This window comes from Ammodytes marinus (genome assembly GCF_949987685.1).
Source record: "Ammodytes marinus genome assembly, chromosome: 4".
Taxonomy (NCBI): domain Eukaryota; kingdom Metazoa; phylum Chordata; class Actinopteri; order Uranoscopiformes; family Ammodytidae; genus Ammodytes; species Ammodytes marinus.
The window spans coordinates 18586399-18606706 of NC_137233.1; the positions used below are offsets into that span (position 1 = coordinate 18586399).

General features: G+C 41.0%; 1 protein-coding gene across 2 annotated transcripts in view; it reads left to right on the forward strand.

Moving 5' to 3' along the window:
- The first annotated feature begins 1165 nt into the window (after window positions 1-1165).
- The window catches only part of LOC307249684 (guanine nucleotide-binding protein G(i) subunit alpha-2-like), a 53388-nt gene continuing 34245 nt past the window's right edge, over window positions 1166-20308 (forward strand). For both annotated transcript variants that reach the window (XM_080026534.1, XM_080026533.1), the window contains exon 1: window positions 1166-1940. In XM_080026534.1, coding sequence (XP_079882660.1) covers window positions 1823-1940 — 118 coding nt within the window. In that variant the 5' untranslated portion in view covers window positions 1166-1822. The remainder of the gene's footprint in view (window positions 1941-20308) is intronic.

The window sequence follows — 20308 nt, forward strand, 5'->3', positions numbered from 1 at the left end:
TAGTGTTGTCTCCCTCTTTGTGTGAGTTATTGAAACATGTATGATTGAATAGTATCACATTACATATTGACACCGGCCAGCATTTATAAATAATGTACATAAATGTATACCCTTTATATTCTATATGCATATCTAGTTTGTACAATGTAAATAGCAATTCAAGTTTTAGTCCAATTAAAAATATAAATGTAATCATTTTAAAAAGTGTTTTTAAACCTTTTTGTCCTTCGATTCATGTCAATTTTTCTTGTATCTCTATATTTTAATATGTCGCTGGCAGGTATTGTACTGTAAAAAATATTGCAATAAATATAATGAGGTAACAAACCTTTGATCTTCTGTCATCTGTCAAACATGACGATCAGGAAACTGTTGATTTTTCTCTCTCATTGCCCTCTGCCGTATTATGTTATTAGGAACAGGTGAATGTATACAGAGTAGACTCTGTAAGCAGTAGGCTTATATTAGTAGCCAATGTTGTTCAGCAATGAAAATGATTAAATGTAGTTTCATTTGTATATATCCGTTATTGTTATGTTTCACAAATGATATAATAATATATAATATAATTATATGTCACTTCACTGACATAACTAGCCAAAAAATAATAATAATGCATTTAATTCAAATAATGAGACTTTGGGTAGGCTATCACTTGAGGTTCAGGAGCCAATCCACAAGGTGGCACTAAAATGCTGCAGAAGGCATTAACTGAGGATCTGTGACAATTATGCAATATGACAATATTAAGTTTTTATAGAGAATCTATTTAAAGTGTTTGCTAGTCTACTAATTTGGGTTATTTTGAGGCGTAGACCTACTGTCAAGTGTTTAATAGACTATGTATGGTCAAGAGTGGCTTATCTTGTAAGTGCCTCACATATAATTGTATAAAATGTAAAACAGTGTCATAGAATAGATGCCCCGACAATAGGCCTTTGCCAATTGGGCCAGTAGCCTAATTAAAATGACCTCGAATGGTTGAAGTGCAGGTCGGCTAATTTTCGATATTTTCCTCCGACAGCTCTTGAAGGAAGCTGTTGACTACATTTCCCTTGAAGCACTCGGGATGGGCGTTTCTTCTCCCTGGTGAAGGTTGGCCCTGCCACTGCCGTAGAACTGGGAGGTGACGGCTCTCGCTCACTGTTTGTCGGGCGCAGGGGAACTTCACGGCAGCTAAACGGGTGTGGCTTCAGACGTGATAAATTTCAACGCGGTGGAAAGAATGCGGAGCGACAATAGAGATTAAAGCAAAAGACAACGAAAACATAGGCTACCAAGCATAAAAGTGATCAGTGGGTGGGTACGCTGGGTTAACTGGCAGCAGGAATCCGTGAGCTCGGTTTTCAACAGCTGGAATACTTTTTTTTGGGTGAACTTCGTGGGCCGTTTTCCCGTGTGTAACCTGCACAAATGGTCCGCTGTAGGAATAGCTCCAATTAGCCAAAAGTCAACCAAAAAAAGTTGCTCACGGTGCTTTTTTTTCGGTCTCCAGACAACTTCTTCCCTCACGCTGCGCTGTCCAACTGACTGAACTACTAACGAAGCTCTGGGAATTTCGTTTTCTGTTAACCCCAAGTTCGTTTTTGTTTTGTTTATGTTTTTGTTTTTTTTATGATTTTCTTTCCCTCTCGTGGGTGAACGGACTCCTTCACGTTTGTCGCTACTCCTCACGAAAAAAGGGGGAAGTAGCCTTAATCCAACTTTAACCCTTGTCTTTTTAAAGGGGGTATCGGACTCGCCCGTTAATTCCGTTAATATATTTTTTTCTCTGGTGATATTTTTCCACTAAGCAGCAGTCCTGAAGCGCGCACTAGGAACCATGGGTTGCACCGTGAGTCAGGAAGATAAAGCGGCGGCCGAAAGGTCTAAAATGATTGATAAAAACCTGAGGGATGATGGAGAGAAGGCGGCGAGGGAAGTGAAACTGCTCCTGCTCGGTGAGTAAATTCTGTCACAACCACTGACAGCCTGAGTTGCAAAATGCGCCTCATTAATGGTTATAGACGAATTGTGCAACAGCGCCAAAGGCTCTCACCATGTTGTACAGACACGACACACGCGTTTAGACAAAATAAATAAAAGGGGTTTGGTAGCCTAGTATTTTCTTTGACAGTGCTTTTAAAAGTAAAGAGTTTTTGTCCCTTAAAAAGATGTGGCCTCCAGCCCTGTGCGTCGTTCTTCCAGTAGAAATGTCTGATTTTGTTTGGTTTGAGAGTTCACTCACCTCCCGAAGGGACAAAACGTGGCAGAAATAATGGCACCAGAAATGCAGTTATATTTATTTTTTCGAGTGAGAGTGCACTTGACTTGCCTCTGGCCAAGTCATCCTGTTAAAAAAGGACGCCTAGGCTAGTTAAAGTCTATCCTTGTATAACCTTCTCTGCCTCCATCCCATGCTCTGCTTTGTGGTAAACATGTGGGCTTTATTGAGAATGTTTGGAGTTGAAACATCCCTTGGAGCATATGTACTCTCTTGTCCCTCCCCCTCTCTTGAGGGCATCAGTCTGTTGAATGCTAAACGCCCTGGACGTTGAGTGAGAGATCAGAGCAGAGGGTCTCATTTTACTTTTTGACAGCACAGTCAAAACAGGCAGCCTTAAAGTCCAGAGCGGTTTCCTCCCCAGCCAGCCAGAAATGAGAAGGTCAGACATATGGCAGGGTCTGGTTGATAATGAGTGGGCTTCTGTTTTGACAGAGGGGGTGAACACTCCTCCTGACTGTTCCCATCACTGGCTAGAGCTCTAACACACACACACACACACACACACACACACACACACACACACACACACACACACACACACACACACACACACACACACACACACACACACACACACACACACACACACACACACACACACACACACACACATACACACATACACACATACACACATACACACATACACACATACACACACATACACACATACACATACACATAGACTAAACTACTGATTGAAAATACTGCTTGGTAGCGAAATGAGAATAACGCTGAATTCCCAGGCTTTTTAAATGTCTACTGTTTTTTTTCTGTCTGAGGGGGTGAAAAGGCAAGTGGATGATTTTATTTTCGTAAATGCTTTTTTCCATAGATGGTCCTTTTACCATTTGCTACAACCTGTCCTTATTATCTATGGAACAAGTGTCCTCTCTACTAGGCTTCAAGACCCTACTTGATATGCAGCTCAGAGATACGGAAAGAGAGGAAGCCGCCATACTTAATTGTCCGCATGAATTAAAACCATTATAAAAATCTTTCAGCTGTGGGACCAAGAAAGGATAATCGTATCTAGTCTTATATATTTTAATAGCTGACGTCAGTATATAGGCGATTAGATTTTGCACCGCTCTCGAATATACTCTTCTTTCTATTGCTTGGCTTGAATCTGAAATAATGTGTCTATTTTAGGCCTAAATATACATCCCAATCATTTTGAAACAGTTTGATACATTAAAATCGATTTGTTATGGTCTTTTTCCTACATAAAAACAGAAAAGTCCAGCCTTAACCGATTGAGAACAACGTACTGTACAGCTGGGTAGTTAAGTTGTGCCCCTGGTTAGAAGGCTGATTTCATACTCTGCTCTTTACAGCAGGTTTCATATCATCAATTACCATCCGGTGCAGTGTGTGTGGGAGTTGAGAGGAATTACAGGAGAGGTCTGAATCTCAAGCCAGGGCAGGGTGCATGATTTTGTGCACAAAGACACGTGTAAGTCATGCAAGTAAAAGTTAAGATAACATGCCACAGCATCACTCAAGAGGCTACATCTCTGGACACTGCTGAACTGGAATATCCTGTGGAGGATCTCCAAAAAACATAAGGGACATTTGCATTCCTGTCATCTGAAGGGCAAATGCGATTGTGCATCAAAGATACCATCAAGGTTGCACAAAAAAAAAAATCCATTTTGAGGTTTGATTTTGTACTCTTGTTACTACTGGGTCCCTCCATTTTTTTTCTTGGACCCATTGAATAAATGATTGTCTTTGTTGCAGTTTGTAGTCATAGCCGACACACCACTATCTGTCTACTGAGCAGCAGTAATGTGGTGAGGTGCTAACATCACGCTTCCAGGTATGCTTTGCCTTTCAGTGCTGGCTGCTGCCAAGCTGCTGCCATGGTATCTGTTGGAAAAAGTCCCGATCCCACTGTACACACAGCCAGACCAGTGAGCAGTGTCTGTCTAATAAAGCCTTACCTGTGAAAAGTACACCCATGTCTCTCCTTAGGCACACTCTAACAGTCTTGTGTGATGAGAAAGGGGTTGGGGGGGGGGGGGTGTTAATTTGAAGGATGAGACTTGTTTTTAGAAGGACATGATGATAGATCTCTTTATGAATCGTCTCTCTGAATCACCGCCTTTCCATCGGCAAGACGAGGAAAGCCTAACCGCAAATAGCTTCATTCAATTGTAGACACTTTATATTTTACCTGGTGTGTGTGTAAATAGACAAATGCAATAAGGAGTTTCCATGGTGATGACTACTTTTCTCTGATTATACTTTCCCGAAGAAGAAGGCTGTGTTAGATTTGTTTGGTCTTGTTAGTAGAAAGCTATTAGCTAATGTAGCAGAGAGGGGCTTCATACCGGCAAGGCTTAAGCTTTCATTAACAGGAAGCACTCATTCACCGGAACCACCTAGCAGATTCTGGTCTTTGATTGACATTTAATCCCCCCCCCCCCATCCACAACAAAATGCTGCTCGTCACTTCAGTGGAATTTTTTTCTCTTCTTTGTACATACTAACCTTTATTATTTCGTAACTCAGCACAAATGAAAAGTCCCTTTGGTCAGCTTGTTCTGCTTAAACAGCGGCCGCGTAGTAGGAAATATATCTTCATGATTTACTTTAAGCGCGTGCATACACACACACACACACACACACACACACACACACACACACACACACACACACACACACACACACACACACACACACACACACACACACACACACACACACACACACACACACACACACACACACACACACACACACACACACACACACACACACACACACACACACACACACACACACACACACACACACACAGTGGTAATTATACATAAACACATTTGCTCAGAGGCTGGGCAGGTAGTGCTGTTGTGTAAATACGTTAGGCCTGCCTGCTTCCTGTGGGTCCAGTAAAAAGGGACAAGTACCTCTAACCTGAAAATCGTTTACATTTGAACAATATGTTTACACGTTAGAAGTGTAGAGCACATCATGTGTAGCAGTATATTCCCTTTTTTTGCTGTCAGAATGACCGAAAAGACAATGAATGATCTTGATAAATAAACAGACAGTTTTATCAGGCTGCAGTTAAAAAAAAAAGCTGATGGTGTTTTTAGAAGAGAAATAACTAGGTCTATTTTAAGTCTTAAGAATAACTATTTCGGCATCACTGTCTGTAATTCATTTCTACTGAGGACAGTGGGCATGTTGTTTATTTTATGACATGATATACAATGCATGGCACTGCAGCACACACTAAAGACTCTGTTTAGGACTTGGATTCCGTTACACAGCTCACCGTGGTCACTGCAGTAAGGCTGCGAACATGTAATAATGTAAGGCTAACATAGTGTTTAGCCTGCAGCCGCTTTTTATTCACGATCAAAGCATCAAATGGTTAACTCAGGATGAAGGCGGGGGCCCCATGACATTGCACATGGATGAGAAATGTGCTGTCAGACCGTGTTTTCACACGAAGAATAAATTATCTCAACAGGGACAGGCGATGTAAAGAGAAGCTTGTGTAACTCTTTACACAGTCACCTTGACCATTTTTAAAAACATTGTTTTTATCAAAACACTGATCATTATTATGAATTTAAGATTATTAAAATAAAAAAAATAAAAAGACAAAAGAAAAGACACATGACACAAAACCAGTAACTTGCTCTTCCTCTTTGAAGTCTGGTCACTGCAGTGTGCATGAGCACGCTCTCTCACTGATCTGCATACTGTTCTAAAGCCTTGGTCCATTAGTAGGGAAATGGACTTCCAGGTAATATGGAAGGGATTCTTTTGCAAGATGAGTTTCAACAAAAAATTGGCTTTACTTCAATAGACGATATTATGATATTCCATGTTTTTCTCGTCTGAAAATCACTCAACACTATCTTTGGAAAAGGGCCATCCCGATCCCAAACATGCCAAAAGGAGTTTGCCAATGTAATTGTGGAATAACTACCAGTACGGGTTTTTCCAAACACAAGTTATATGATGATCATAACAACAGAATACAGAGTCTGTAACGGTAAACGACCAGAGAAACAACAGCGGCATACCAATAGTCACTTTTGTCTCACAGTATAGTGTCGCATCACCTGGACCAAGGTTGGCCACAGAATCCAGTCGGATAAACTTGGAAATAATTGTACAGCTCAGACAGTAATGTTATTCACAGCACCTCCTGCGAACCATGTTTTGAGACAATCATTTTACAGAGGTACATGAATGAAGTTCGAAAATCTATATTATAAAAAATAAATACACACACACACACACACACATCTTGTCATTAGTACAGTCTTTCCCTACTTTGATTACTAATTCATATGTATTGTATTTGATTTCCTTGTTGCAATGAAAGGCCACAGTCAAATGTTCAGCTTTACTTACTTTTTTTTAAAGATATTGTTTTGGCATTTTTATGCTTTATTGACAGTGTAGAGACAGAGTTGAAATGGGGCAGGGAGGGGAGTGACATGCAGAGAACGACCGTGGGCTGCGATCGAACCCGGGTCCCCTGCTGGCCGAGGCCCATGGGGGGGACGCCCTACCAACTGAGCTAAGGGCGCCCCCAAGCTTTACTTACTTGATGAGGTTGTAAACACTGTAACACATTTAAAGGCACTTTCATTCAGCAGGAAAACAAACAGTTGCCTTCATTTCTCTCAAACGCTTTGATTCTGTAACTTCCTAAACGTTAAGCAATGCAGACACAGTATTGATCATAGAGAGAGGGGGCCTCTATCGACTAGCCCAGCCATAGCTACCATTTGTCTAAGCCGTCAATCTGGGCTGTTGAGTTGAGCTTGAAAACCTGAGCTACTCTTTATGGCCACTGCGATAGTATGGTTAGAGACGCGTGGTAGCCTCGAGACTTCAGGTTAAAGGGGTGGGATCAGAAATCCCTTTTTTTGAATGTGGTTACAAAAACACTAATGTCTGAAGAATCACATCCCTAATATCAGAGGACATTTTTTCATATCCATACTATTGAATGAAACACTTTGTATTTTGCATCCCATTGCCCAAACAGCCGCTTATTTACTGTATGGTTTGACGACGACACAAGAAGATGACATGTTCCTCTGATGGTTAGCCCATGAGGTCATTGCTGCATAGACAGACACCATGTCCCTCCCTCTTCTTAAAGTCAGTGTCTGAGCTTCAGTGCCTGTTAGCTTTAATTACAGGTGGCAGGATAATGGCGACCTGGGTTTCTCTAGAAAAAGCGAGTCGGGCTGACCCTTTTCCACAAAGTACTCCACGTGTCACTGCCTGCTCTGGCAGCCGAAGACACTTCCACAGCTCCCCAAGAAATCTCACGTGAACATGTGCTACTTAGCAGCTGCATTGCAACTGATATTTACAACAAGCTCTGCTGGCAAAATGGTGCCGATTCCTTTTCAATTTCTCAACTGATCTGCTGCCCTATGTTTTTAGGGTGACTTGACTGTGTTTACTCAACAGTCTGCACCACAGTGCTGCCCAATTAGCCGTATGACGCACTGCATAGCAGTTCTGTGTGTCTTGTGTGTGCGTGTGTGAAAGGTCCGAATATCCTGCAATTACAGGGAGAGCGCCCAAAGATAAACCCGCTCGGGCAGACTGTGTGTCTCAGTGCGAGTCCACTGGGATAAGGCTGCACTATCCTCTCTACTCTAGAAATACCGATAGCTTAGAAAACCCTCCATCACCACTGCCTCAATCCCTACCTCTACACACAGCTTATGTCTTTGCTTTATAGGCTACCTACATTATTCTGCTGTTTCATAACACCGTAGTAGCATAGAGTTGAATATTTTTAGCAAGGAGTGGCTTTTTTTGCATCTCCCAATGTTTGAGTAGAAACCTTTTTTGAGTGTGGCCCTTGGTTCTGGTCGCCGCAGGATGTGAAGATGTTTGACTCAGGACCGGATCACGAGCCCTAAGTCTCTGTGCAGGAGCCCCTTACCCCTAAGCTTGTGTGCAGGAAGGGGAAGTGGATACTGCAGCACGTGGGCCTGCATACAGCCATCCACAGACACAGGAACTGTTGCAAAATGCAAAGCTGTGTTGACTGAAATACAGAAGAGTATGAGCTCAGATAACAAAACAATACAATACAATTACATTTCATTGATATCCTTTTATAAAGGAGTGGTTCAACCTAATTACCAAAAACAAAACAACATACCTATTTTAAGGGTATTTAGCCATGTCGTTTTGGATGCTGAATTCTTTAAATCAACGTGTTTTGCCATATGTTTGACATCTGTAAGTCTTTGACAACTCACTTTTAAACACATTTTATTCACCTCCATTATATTGGGGGTGGTAACAAATCTCAGAAAACTTGGTTAATCAAACCAAATGCATTTTCTCCTATTGCATATTAGATGAACTGACTTGCCCTGTGTCCAACAGCGAGTAGTGTATTCTCTCTTTGTTCCATATCTTGCCCCAGGGCCAGAAAAACCTTTTTATGGTCTAGTCCAGTATGAGTATCCATAGAGCGCTCCCTGTGGTGTTGCTTATTTTGCTAGAGTGCTGAAACGACACAATTCACTCTCCTAGTTCGCGACCCTCCCTTAGCATCACCAGAGATGTCAGAGTTCACCTCTTTATGTTGCTTACATTTTTCCAAAGGCCTTTTGGGAGTGGGGACTGGTAGCGGGGGCTTTCTTTGTCTGACAATGTCATTAAAGGTCACATATTATGCTAAATGCACTTTTTAAATGTGTTCTAACATATCCATGGGTCCACAGTGTGTCTAGAGACTGCCAAAATATTTAAAAAAATAACACTCTCCTTTTCTCACAATCCCCCTTTCTGAAACCACCACCCCTCCCCCACCCAATATACTCCAGTCAGAATTTTCCCCTTTTCTGACCTCACAAACTGGAAAGCCAGAAGCTTCCACTGTGCAGCCCACACCCCTATTTCTTATTGGTCCACGGCCCTGACAGACAGAGGGCGAGGCGTATCTGGCTTCGCTTCCGGACAGGGGGCGGGGGCAGCGCAAAGATTGTATATTTACGAGGGGAGCTGCAGCTCTTTTTAAAAAATAGGCCATTGTGAGATTAGCTGAACATCAGCATAGTACAATAAATTATCTGAAAGTTTTTTTCAGCAAACAATTAAAGAAAAACGTATTAGTGACCACTAAGACCATATAATATGGTGTATAATAGTACCGAAAAGTGTATAATATGGGAGCTTTAAAACACGCAGCAAACCATTATCCCCTTCTTTCCCCTCCCACAATCCATTTCCTTTTTCTTGTCCATTATAGGAAATGAGCTCATTTGACTTCCCCTCCAACCTCCATCGGGTTATCCTGTCCATTTTTCTGCACTGGAAGGGTCTGGTGCTCTCGGATTTCCCCCGGGGGCCATCCTGCATTCTCGGCTTTGTGACTGTGTATATGTTGAAACCAGCTAAAGTAGACCTTAACAGCCAAATGTCAAAATGTTATCCACAGAAAGAAAGCTGCTGCACTATACAATGCAGGCTGTGACTCTTTGGTCCATCTTGCCTTTACAGTCTTGGACAAAAACTGGGCCGTATTTTGGGTTTTGAGGTGGGGATGAAAAGAGACAGAAAGAGAGCGCCATCATAACGTGCACTGCGACACAACCATAGTTAACGAGTAATGTTGGAGGCAGATGGTGTTCAACAGTTCATATTCAACCAATTGGATGACATCTTTCTGATTAGCAGGGCGGCTTCACTCAACCTTAAATATCACTGTTGCCCCTTATTCACAGTGCAACCTTGGTTTGATCCTTCAAGTAGGCCTGGGCTAGCCTGGTGAGACCAGCCTGGTCTTGCCAGGGTCACATTAGTTTCTCTCCTGAATATCAGTCAATGACCTCTTCATTTGACCGGTTGACGAATGTGAAGCCTGTGAAGAGGTGAGATGTCATTCAACCAGAGTGACAGCTTGGAAATGCTTGTCATTTCCTAATTTAGCAAGCCCTTTGTCACTCCGGCAAAATTTTAGTTTCCTAGTATCAGATTTAGTTTTGCTCTGGAAACCTCACTGGATCTATCAACACTCTATACATGCTTTCAGCTGGTGTTGGCTTCTGTTGGTGTTCATCTTTGAGTTGTGTGCTGTGAAGAAAAGTGCATTGCGTGAAGTGAGGTGCCTAACATAACTTGAGCAGCAGGGGCCCTGATGAAGGTGATAGATGGTGGGAATAGTTCAGAAGTCACACTGGGTGAGGGTATGTTTTTGTTCCCCCACATGGGGCTCAGGGTGATAATGTTGTGGCAGCTGCACTGTCAAGACTCTAATTGAAAGGTCAGATTGTTGAGGTAGTACATTGCCTGTCCTTAGCTATATACACAAGCTGACAGCTGGACATATTTTATTTGGGGCCTGACCATCTCTATTAGTTAATTTAAAATGTTAGAACTCCGTATATTCCTGCAGATTTGTTTGTCCCATGTAAAATGGATTAGATTTTTGGATATCACTCAAGACTCTTTTTTGTTGTTGTCTTTTGTTGGCATGGTAAGATCTCCCTGTCTCTCTCTCCTCTCTATCTCTCTTTTGATAATGTTTGGTAACTTGTGTTGCAGATGGAATTGATGTCATTTCCTGTTTCAGCCCCCTCCCCGTCTGTCACTTCCTTTTTCAGCGGGCTGCATGTAAAAGAGACGTAGATGTGACTCTTTTGTTCTGCTGGTTGAGGAAACCAGCACACCCATCCTGTGTCAGTTGTCTGGTTCTGATCCTCAATCTTTGGGGGCACCATTCGTCCGTCACAGACTGTTACACGAGACAACAATGAAGTCCTCAAACAAGCCCATTTGATCCTTGTTCTTTATAAAGAAGCAAAACAGCAGCCACCCTCCTCCTTTCTATTCCTCTCTATTTGTGATGTTTTGATGTGTCGGTCTGTGAATTTCCCAATGCAAATGGAAGGAAAAAATCCAGAAAATATGCACCCCTTACATGGTCAGAAGCGTGATGTGCCCGCTTACAATGACTGGAATTTCAAAAAAATAAGTGCTGCGATACTTTGATTGTTATATCTCATCTTTTATACACAATAGTCAGTCACCATTGTTATTTGTCTTAAACACACCTCTCAGGCTAAGATAGATTTCATGGAAAGTATGCGGTGGAGCCATAAATTAAGTTTGTACTTTGGTGTGTTTTGTTTTCCACCCCATAAAAAAAACAGCAACTCTTAAAGCAGCAGGGCACAAGGGATAAATGTGTGTCGGAGTACCCCATACCATGGCAAAACAACCACTTATAATTTGTGTGCATTAAGGGGAGGGCTTTTCTGTGGTGTATAATTTAGCATGTGCGAAGCAGGCTTAAATTCCCTCCCAATATGACACACAAACTAGTATTCACCCATTTGATTTGTAGGCAGAGTGTTTAAGATGAAAAGCAAATGTGTAGTAAACACAACATAGCACAACAACAATAAATCCCTTGTCTCCTTTAATAGCATAGCCTCATAGATTATGCTTGCCATAACCGTAATGTGTCTGTAATGAAAAGGTGATTTATTAGTTTTGTTAAGCAAATATGGCTTCTCCCTTCAAAGACTCTATTTATATGCATGTGGAAACGATAAACAAATAGGACAGTTGCTGTTTTTTTCTATTTAAAAACAGTGTTTTAAAAAATTATTTAGTAGGCCAATACGAGAAAAAAATCAAAAAGTAAATAACAAGAAAGTGTTCGAACTCGAGCCCAGATTCAGTGAAGTCACTTATTTCACAGAAATAATAACGTTGTTTATTTCCACCGCAATGTACATTTTACAGATACACAAAGCCATTAAAGGCTATTTTTAGTCCAGAGTGAGTTGGATAGGGAAAGGATTTAAGAAAGAAAGGCAGTTTATCTTTTGAGTTAGCATGTGAATGGAGAGATGACGCTGGCTCAGCTCCCACCTTTTTAAATTAGCTCTATCATCGACAGGGATTATGTCCTCCAGGAAGACAGGCTGGCAACCTGCTATCCCTTTGCTACTACTCTTATACTAGTGTCATAACTGGGAAATTCCCTGGGGAAATGTGTTTATTGGTTCCTTTCAAACAGGGTTAGTTTCTTTGAAAATTCCTCACTTTTCCATTATTCCATCTAAATTCTATTTTAATGTTAACTCGTGATGATATACTACTTCAACGCTTTCCACTCAACCAGCTCAAAATGGCAACAACTGTGCCAATGGCTTGAGGAGTTGTGTGCCCTCCATTCCTGGTGCGGTTGTCGAATGTGAGCGAGCGGAGGTTAGGGAAAACTGATAAGTAGAGCATGGATGATGGTGATGATGATCTAACTCATCCACATTTGTAAGAATTCCTCACCACGCACAGGGGAGTTCATTGTGGTTGAAATGATGTGTGTTGTCGGTGTAATCATAGTAATTACACTCTGACAAAAAAGCAAAAACAACAACCTCAGCCAAGGAGAGATCAGTCAGCATGTGGCCACTGTTACAGAGAAAGAGAGAGAAAATGGCCAGTGGAGAAAGATGTTTGACGAAGCCACACTTTCACTGTAGTTGTGCGTGCCCTACTTTTCCTGGCTGTAAACAATAAATAAGCACAATGGCTAACTTATCAGGAATGTTTGAGATAATCCTGAAGCTAGTGTGGCTGGAAGTAACAGTAGCTCATAAAAATAAAGGTTTTATGATAATTATTTCCATTGTTGACCTTTGAACCTGGATAATGATATGGGATAGTAGATGGGGTGACAGTGAAACAAATGCTGCTTTCATGTTAGCAACAATGATTAAGAACTCTGAAAGGGAATGGGCTAGCTCTTTAGAATGAGTGCTTTGAATTCTTCTTTATTTTTTTAATTTGACACATTTTTAAAACATGACAAGGATTGAGTTAAGATACATAGCACTTCCAGTAACAAACTTAGTAACTATTTGTTTTGGCATTTTGTTTTGGGTGTGCATTTTCCCTGTATGTGTCCTGCAGCTGCTGATATTGGAGTTTCCGTGTGCCAAGTCTACACGTTGTATTCAGTTCGGACCTTGTTTTTGTTTTATTTAAGGTGACCTGAATGTCAGACCACCACTGATGCACTCACTGTGTGAATAATGGAACCATAATAACCATTCAACTGACAGGAGAGATTTACCCCAAGCACCTCCACTTACATCTTAATGATTGGCTAAGATGTGTTTGCTTAAAGCTGGAGCTTAAGCTCTGTATTAGAATGTATTATGTCTTTATTGCTCTGGCAAAAAGCCTTGTCTAATAAAAGCACATTTCTGCCTTTCTGTTTGGTGCTCGCTAAGAAAGTAAACTGTGGCCGTGTGTGTGTTTTGCTGGTACTGTACATGAATACCATTGCCTATTTTTGTATGAGATTGTGAGATGTAGGCCTACGTCTTAAAGGCCTACATCTCAGTATTTTTAAAGTGGGGTTGTATAGGGTGCTCAGGAATAGGCATGGAGAAAAATGTGGGTGTTTACAAAAAAATGTTTCGACAAACGTGTGCTGGAGATCGCTTAATATGCTTTAAGTGCTGAATCTGCTGATACCATTTGAGGATAAGTTGAAGTGAGGTCAGACATGGCATCTGAACACAGATTCTTTGTAAATGTATCGACCAAGGGGTAGCTTGTCTGAGGGGAGTTCTGGCAGACGTGAAGAAAAAAAAGATGAGGAAACAGCCAGGACAGGGGAGGAAGAGTGAAAAACTGACTAAAAGAAAATGGTGAAGGAAGTGGGGGCCATGTAGCTGTAGAAGCCTTCAGTTGGAGCAGAGCAGCGTGCAGCTGAGCCCTTGGCAGAAACACAGCACTGAAGGCTTTATTGTGATTTGTAATTATGTGGTCTTCAGTGGGGCCTCAGTTTGGTGCGCTCCCACACTGAGGCTCCTTTTAGCCAAGGAATACTGAGTAGGAGAACAGAGGGAGGGTGGGGCGGGGATCACTGTTAACTATTTCTGTTAAACCAAGACTGGGCAGACATGGCTGGAGCTCTAATGTGAGTGTTGAGACTCGGTAACAATCAGGTTTATATTTAAATGAAGGTTTAACTTGTTGGAAAAGGGTCCACTTTCAGTTTTTTTTTTCTTTATCTCTTTTGAGGTATAAATATTAGAGTGGTTAGTCAAAGGTTTGAATTGGGCAACTGTACATTTGTTCTATCACAGAAAAAGAATCAACTGGTCTGTACAAGACAATTAGAATATTACTTTTCTATTCTATTCTATTGTTGGCATAGGCTACCTCGTTCAGTAACTGAAAAACCATGACTTATTTGTTTCTAAAGGGACAGTTAGCGAGTACAGGGGAAACATGGGCACACGATTAACGTGCATCACATTAAGTCCAGAGCCTTCTGGAGCTGTACCTCCTCATCAACAGCTTGCACAATGTGTATTTCAACAACTCATCAATGCAGTAAAATAAGAGAAAATTATTAACTTTTTTCAATCTTAGCTCTGGGCCAGGACATTTATTCAGGGTGGGTTCAATCACTGGTTGTGGTTGCCGTATCTCTGATTTGGCGGTGGATTTCTACAGCCTTTGCACAACTGTTTAATAATTTAAAAATAAGTGTTCTTCCTCCTTTCCATTGGAATGGTTTACTTTTGATTTGTCTGCACCATTAAAGGGTGAGATATAAAAACATGTCGCAGTAAATGATGGCGTGCAGAACTTAATGCAAAGATATTCATGACATGTTTTGTTGTTGTTGTGAGATTGCAATAAGTTGGTTGAGTTTGAAGAGCTGTCAGCCAGTTGTGCGATTTAAGCATGAGTGATGGGGTGGTCTGCTCTGGAGTGGCTGATTGAAACCCGAATCTTTATTCTCAGCAGCAGCCTTCAGACTGACAGAGGAATCAGATCCCTTTTATATAAATATGGAGGAAAGGAGGGAAGGGCTGCATGGATAGGAAAAATAATAAAAAACAAAACAAGGAACAACACTAAAACAAAAAAAAAGATTAAAAAGAGAAGGGAAGTCAGTCACATGTAGTTGTCATCCAACCGGACTGGAATAGAAATGAAGGGAGTGATGGACAAGGCGGGTGAGGAAAGAGGGATGAGAGCGGAGGTGATAACCAAGTGTTGCAGTGTGGAATTGCTGTGCTGCATGTTTTGCTGTTAGTCCGTGGCTGAGCTGTGTCAGTTAAGTCAATGAGAGCAGACAGCTGTTCCGAAATGAGTTTGAAAAGAGGGCAGGGAGATCACTGTTTCATCTGACGCTTCTCTCTCTCCCATGGGCCACTACAGTGCCTGCAGAGTGCAGAGCCATGCATTTAACACAAAAGTGCATAGGAAATAGTCAATGCAATGAAGTTTGTTGTGATTAGGTTAAATATTGATCGGAGTTAAAGGCCTACTTCACCGGTTTGAATATGAAGGTGAATTGAATTCTGAGATCCTATGTAGTATAAATGTGCAAAAAAAATTAAAATCGGTTCATCCTAGCCTGAGAAAAGGCAGAAAGAGTGTTTTTTTTAACCCTATATTTATCCTTCTCGTGACATCACAGAAAGAGAAATATAGGGTTAAAAAAAACTTACTTGTAAATATTACTGTGATGTCACAGTAAAAGACATCACAGTAATATTTACAAAGTAAGTTTTTTTTTTTAACCCTATATTTCTCTTTCTGTGATGTCACGAGAAGGCCTTCTCGTGACATCACAGATGTCACGAGAAGGCCTTTTCTCAGGCTAGGATGAACCGATTTCAATTTTTTTCGCACATTTATACTACATAGGATCTCAGAATTCAATACACCTTCATATTCAAACCGGTGAAGTAGGCCTTTAAGTAGAAAGCTGAATGTTTTTCCAAAGTCAATCTTTTTAATTTTACCATTCATAGTTTGACTGTACACTGTATATTAGACATACCACTAACATTGATTCTTCTGAGTCTTTCTGTGTATCTGCTTATCGTTTTTTTTCACCGTCTGTCCATAAAGAGCAGACTATAGCAAGCAAGTCAGTGCATTGACTCAACCCTGCCCATAAAGGCTGCCAGCTGCAGCAGGTTGATTTCCTGTTTTTCAGCTTTTGTTTTTGCTTTTTTCCTCCCCTCTCTGAAACACTGCACACACTTAGGCCTGCGACTGCCTGTACGTCCACATGCAAAGAAATATGATATAATCAGATTCTAGAGTGGATTAAGTGGAGGGTGAAATCTCATTCCTCAAAGTTGCCGGTGCACAACTCGGCTCTGTTTAGCTCAGTTTCTTAAATTCACACATTGTCACGTAATGTGTTAAAGTAAATCCAATTTTTTATTTTTTTTAATGGTAGGCCAAAGCCTGTGGTGAAACTTGGCCTGCCCTTTCCAATCTAGTTTGATTAAAGACTGTGGGGAAATGAGGCATGGAGACAATGGAGGGCTCTGGACTGCAGTGGCAGCACTGGGGAGGGGCCTCCCTGCCTTCTCTAGGGGACCCTAACTACAGCTTTTCCCGTCTTTTAAAGGAGAACTGTTTTGTTAACACTGTCACTTCTCAATTACAGTCCAGAACTCCAAGGCACATGTATAGCTAACATTTTCGGAGCCCGGCTGCAGCTCAGCGTTTCGTTGGCTCAAAAGCCAAGGTAGTTTTAGTCTTGTCATGAGCTATTTAGTCTTCAGTTTCAACATGTACTTTTTTAAGTTCCACGTTTTTTGAAGTTGCTTTTGCAGACACTGTACACCTTTTGCAAGAAAAAATGGTGCGGGGTAGCATCGTTGTTCACACGACAGTGACCTGGGTGAGGTGTGTGTGTTTGAACTACGTTAAAGAAAGGAAGAAACAGATATCAACCAGGGCAAACTGTGCGTGTGTGTGTTTTGAGTGTATGAATGCAGGCATATGGAACAGGAAGGGCAGGGCGAGGGCTGTGCAGCGTGTTTCCTGTGAGGCAGGAAGTGAGCAGGGTCAGACCACAGGAGCTAAATGAGTTATTGCTGTGAGCTACTGCTGCTTCCAAAATCCCAAATAAACCATCCATTGGTGCCTCACTCTTGCCTCTGATTTAATACTTACCTCTGATTGGACTGCTGTTTGCGGTTGTCTCACTGGCCAGTCGGTAATGGCACAGGAACAAAGGCACATCATACAGTTTCAACAACCACTTGTGTCTGTTGTCTGCACAACTTCTTGCAACTTCTTGCATTCATTCCGTCTGGTTGTTTCTCCAAGGGAAACACACAGATTCCTGCTCCCAACACCTGTGTTCAGGTTTGCTCTTAGCACATATGGTTCCTGAAGGTCACTGTGTAATAGAAAGGTGCTAATGCTATCAGTAATGCAGTATGAGGGAGGATAGGAACCAGACATTCGTCTGAGGATCAAACCATGACCTTTTTACATGAAAAGAGAAGGGCATTAAAGGAGCAGAGAGATGAGTGACTCAGCCATTTGGGTCTTGTCTGTTCATGTTGAATTAGTTTGTTATTTTCATGATTTTCATATTATTTATTTATTAGGGTACATGCCTGCATGACACCAGCACTGTATCAGCAATGGTTCGGTATATACTATTACAAGAAAACGCACAACAAAAGTTGAGACACCAGTCACAATTTGACTGGCACGATGTTCTTTTAAACAAAGCTTTGTCTCACTTCTCCTTTTTGCAAATGTGATGCACTGGTAAGCAAATGAACATTGTTCTGCATCATGTGATGCATCTATTTTTTGTTGCGTTTCATCTCTGTACATTTTCGAAAGCACAACAGTTTTCTCACAAATCTTAAAACGTGAAGAAAATTGGGCACCTTAACCCTAATCTACTGAACATAGTGGTATTTATCTTACTGGAATACTAAAATCATATAGTTGTCTGCCTTTTTAGATTCCTTTTTGCAGGAAATATGTCTTTGTCAGACTGGTGTACAGCCAGGAGTGCCTTTCGATGTCCATAAATGCCCCTCTTTGTGGACCATTAAACAAACCTGTTGAACACCAAGGTCGGTTGTATTATAAGATACCTTTCTTATTTATCTTTCCTCATACAAGAAGTGATCTAACAATCCAGCTTTATCCTGCCCTTTGTAAATTGTGCTGTGTGGTTTTTGTAATTACTGTGATATATAGCAGTTTCAGCCTGACTAATCACTCTCTTACCATGGCTATGCAGGAGTTTAGTTTTAACCGCCACAATACTTTAAAGCATTGTTCTTTTTTTTGAGGAATTATAATGAATAGAGTACAAATCACTTTCTTCATTTAAATCAGTTTAGAATAATTTGACAGTTAAGACATTTGAAAACAGTTTTACTATTTGTTATGTTGCACAGCTGCAGTGAATGAGTTTTCACTTATTAATCCAGCATATGATGACGCATGATAAAGTTGAATTTTTTTTTAACTTTGATAGTGTTTTCATGGTTACATTTTCACGCCAGCTTGTCTCTTACTTCCGTACCTAAACTGTTGTTCCAAGGAAACCGTTATACAAAGTGTGACAAGACCCACAATCCGCTCTAGACCTGCGTTTGTCTAACACCAGACAAGTTCAGCTCACATACAACCGTGTCGAAGACAGCTGCAGAGTTCAAATAAAAAAATGTTCAGTTCTTGTTGTTTCATTCTCAAGTGACAAAGATCCTGCTGAATTTGTATCAGCAGGAAGAATCTACAGCTCAAAGTTGAAACATCAACTGACTAGACTGCGTTATACCACAAAATAATAGTAGGCAGTGGGAGAAGAAACGAAAACGCATCGGACGCAAGTTATATAAACAAAGGGGAACACATTAAAAGAAAAAGAGGAAACACAAATGTGTGAAAAGAAATGTAATCACCTCTGGATATGTCAAATAAGATGAAGAGGAGGAAAAAGATTATTCTCCAGTTTTTAAAAACACAGACGCATTGCAATTCTGATTATATTCAGAAAACCTGCTGGTGAAACGTAGCCTGCAAGGGAATGCAATATTTTAAGTATTTTCCATAGATTCTAGACTCACATTTCTATGTCAACATCCCTGGTGTATTTGTTTTAAAAAAGTCCACTACTCTAGCCAATATGGAGCTTCCATGTCTGTCCACAGCCTAAAATAGCCCACAAAAGTGGGAATTAAGGGTCAGGTGTGTACAGCGCATTGTTCCATGTAATAATCATCCATGCTAAACAAAAGCAAATCATTTGCATTGAAACCTTTGGTTGCTAATAATAAATGATGAGAGTTTTAATGGAACATTTCATTTAATTTGAACGGTTTTTCCTCTGTAGCGCTGTATCTTTGGACCACTTCTGCAGTTCTTCCTGTGGACATTGTCAGGCAGAGGAGGGATTTTGGCATACTGAGTCATTGCAAAGATGTCTATTTCTATATTTCATTTAGTTTCCTGTGATACCAGCTTCTCCTTAAGCAGTGAGTCAATGGCGTCTTTGTTCTCTTTTAAGGGCAAAGGAGCGTGAATAAATACAGATTTCTAGATAAAGTAAAACAGTCAGTCTTTGGAAGACAGCCGTGGCCTGAAGCAGCTTGTGATTAAAAGGTTGCAATACATGATGGGAAGTCAAGGAGCAGTACTTGCGTTTAGCATATCACCACTGTACAGGTGCCCTAGAATAAGACTTAATCCTAGACTTCTCCAATGGTATTAATGAGTCGCCATTAGCAGGAACTTCCTGCAATGGCCAATCTATCTTTGTGAATCTTATCCAGATAACTTAGGGTCAAAAAGGAGAAGAATAGTCAACACTGTACTTGCGCTCAGCAGTGAGACTTTATCTCCACCTTTCTGTATGCCATCTTCTAAACGCTGCTGAGGGGCACACTAGACTAGATTAGTTATTGGCCGATCATTGTTAAACGTATTGTGTACCATAACATGCATGTATTTATTTATTTATTTATTTATAAATAAATAAAGTTGTTTGAATTGAACTGAATTGATCTCCTGGACGAGGCCAGAAGGCGCTTTTGCCAGGCCGCGTTGTCAGGGAATTGTTTTTCCTTGTTGAGTCAACTGCAAGGCTTTGCCCCCAGTGTAACGGTGTTAATGAATTTATCTGCTTTGTTTGGTCATCTTTGACCCAGTGTTTGACAGTGTTGTGCATGCCAGCTTCAGTGAACTGTAATAGTCAACGTGTGGAAAGGTCCC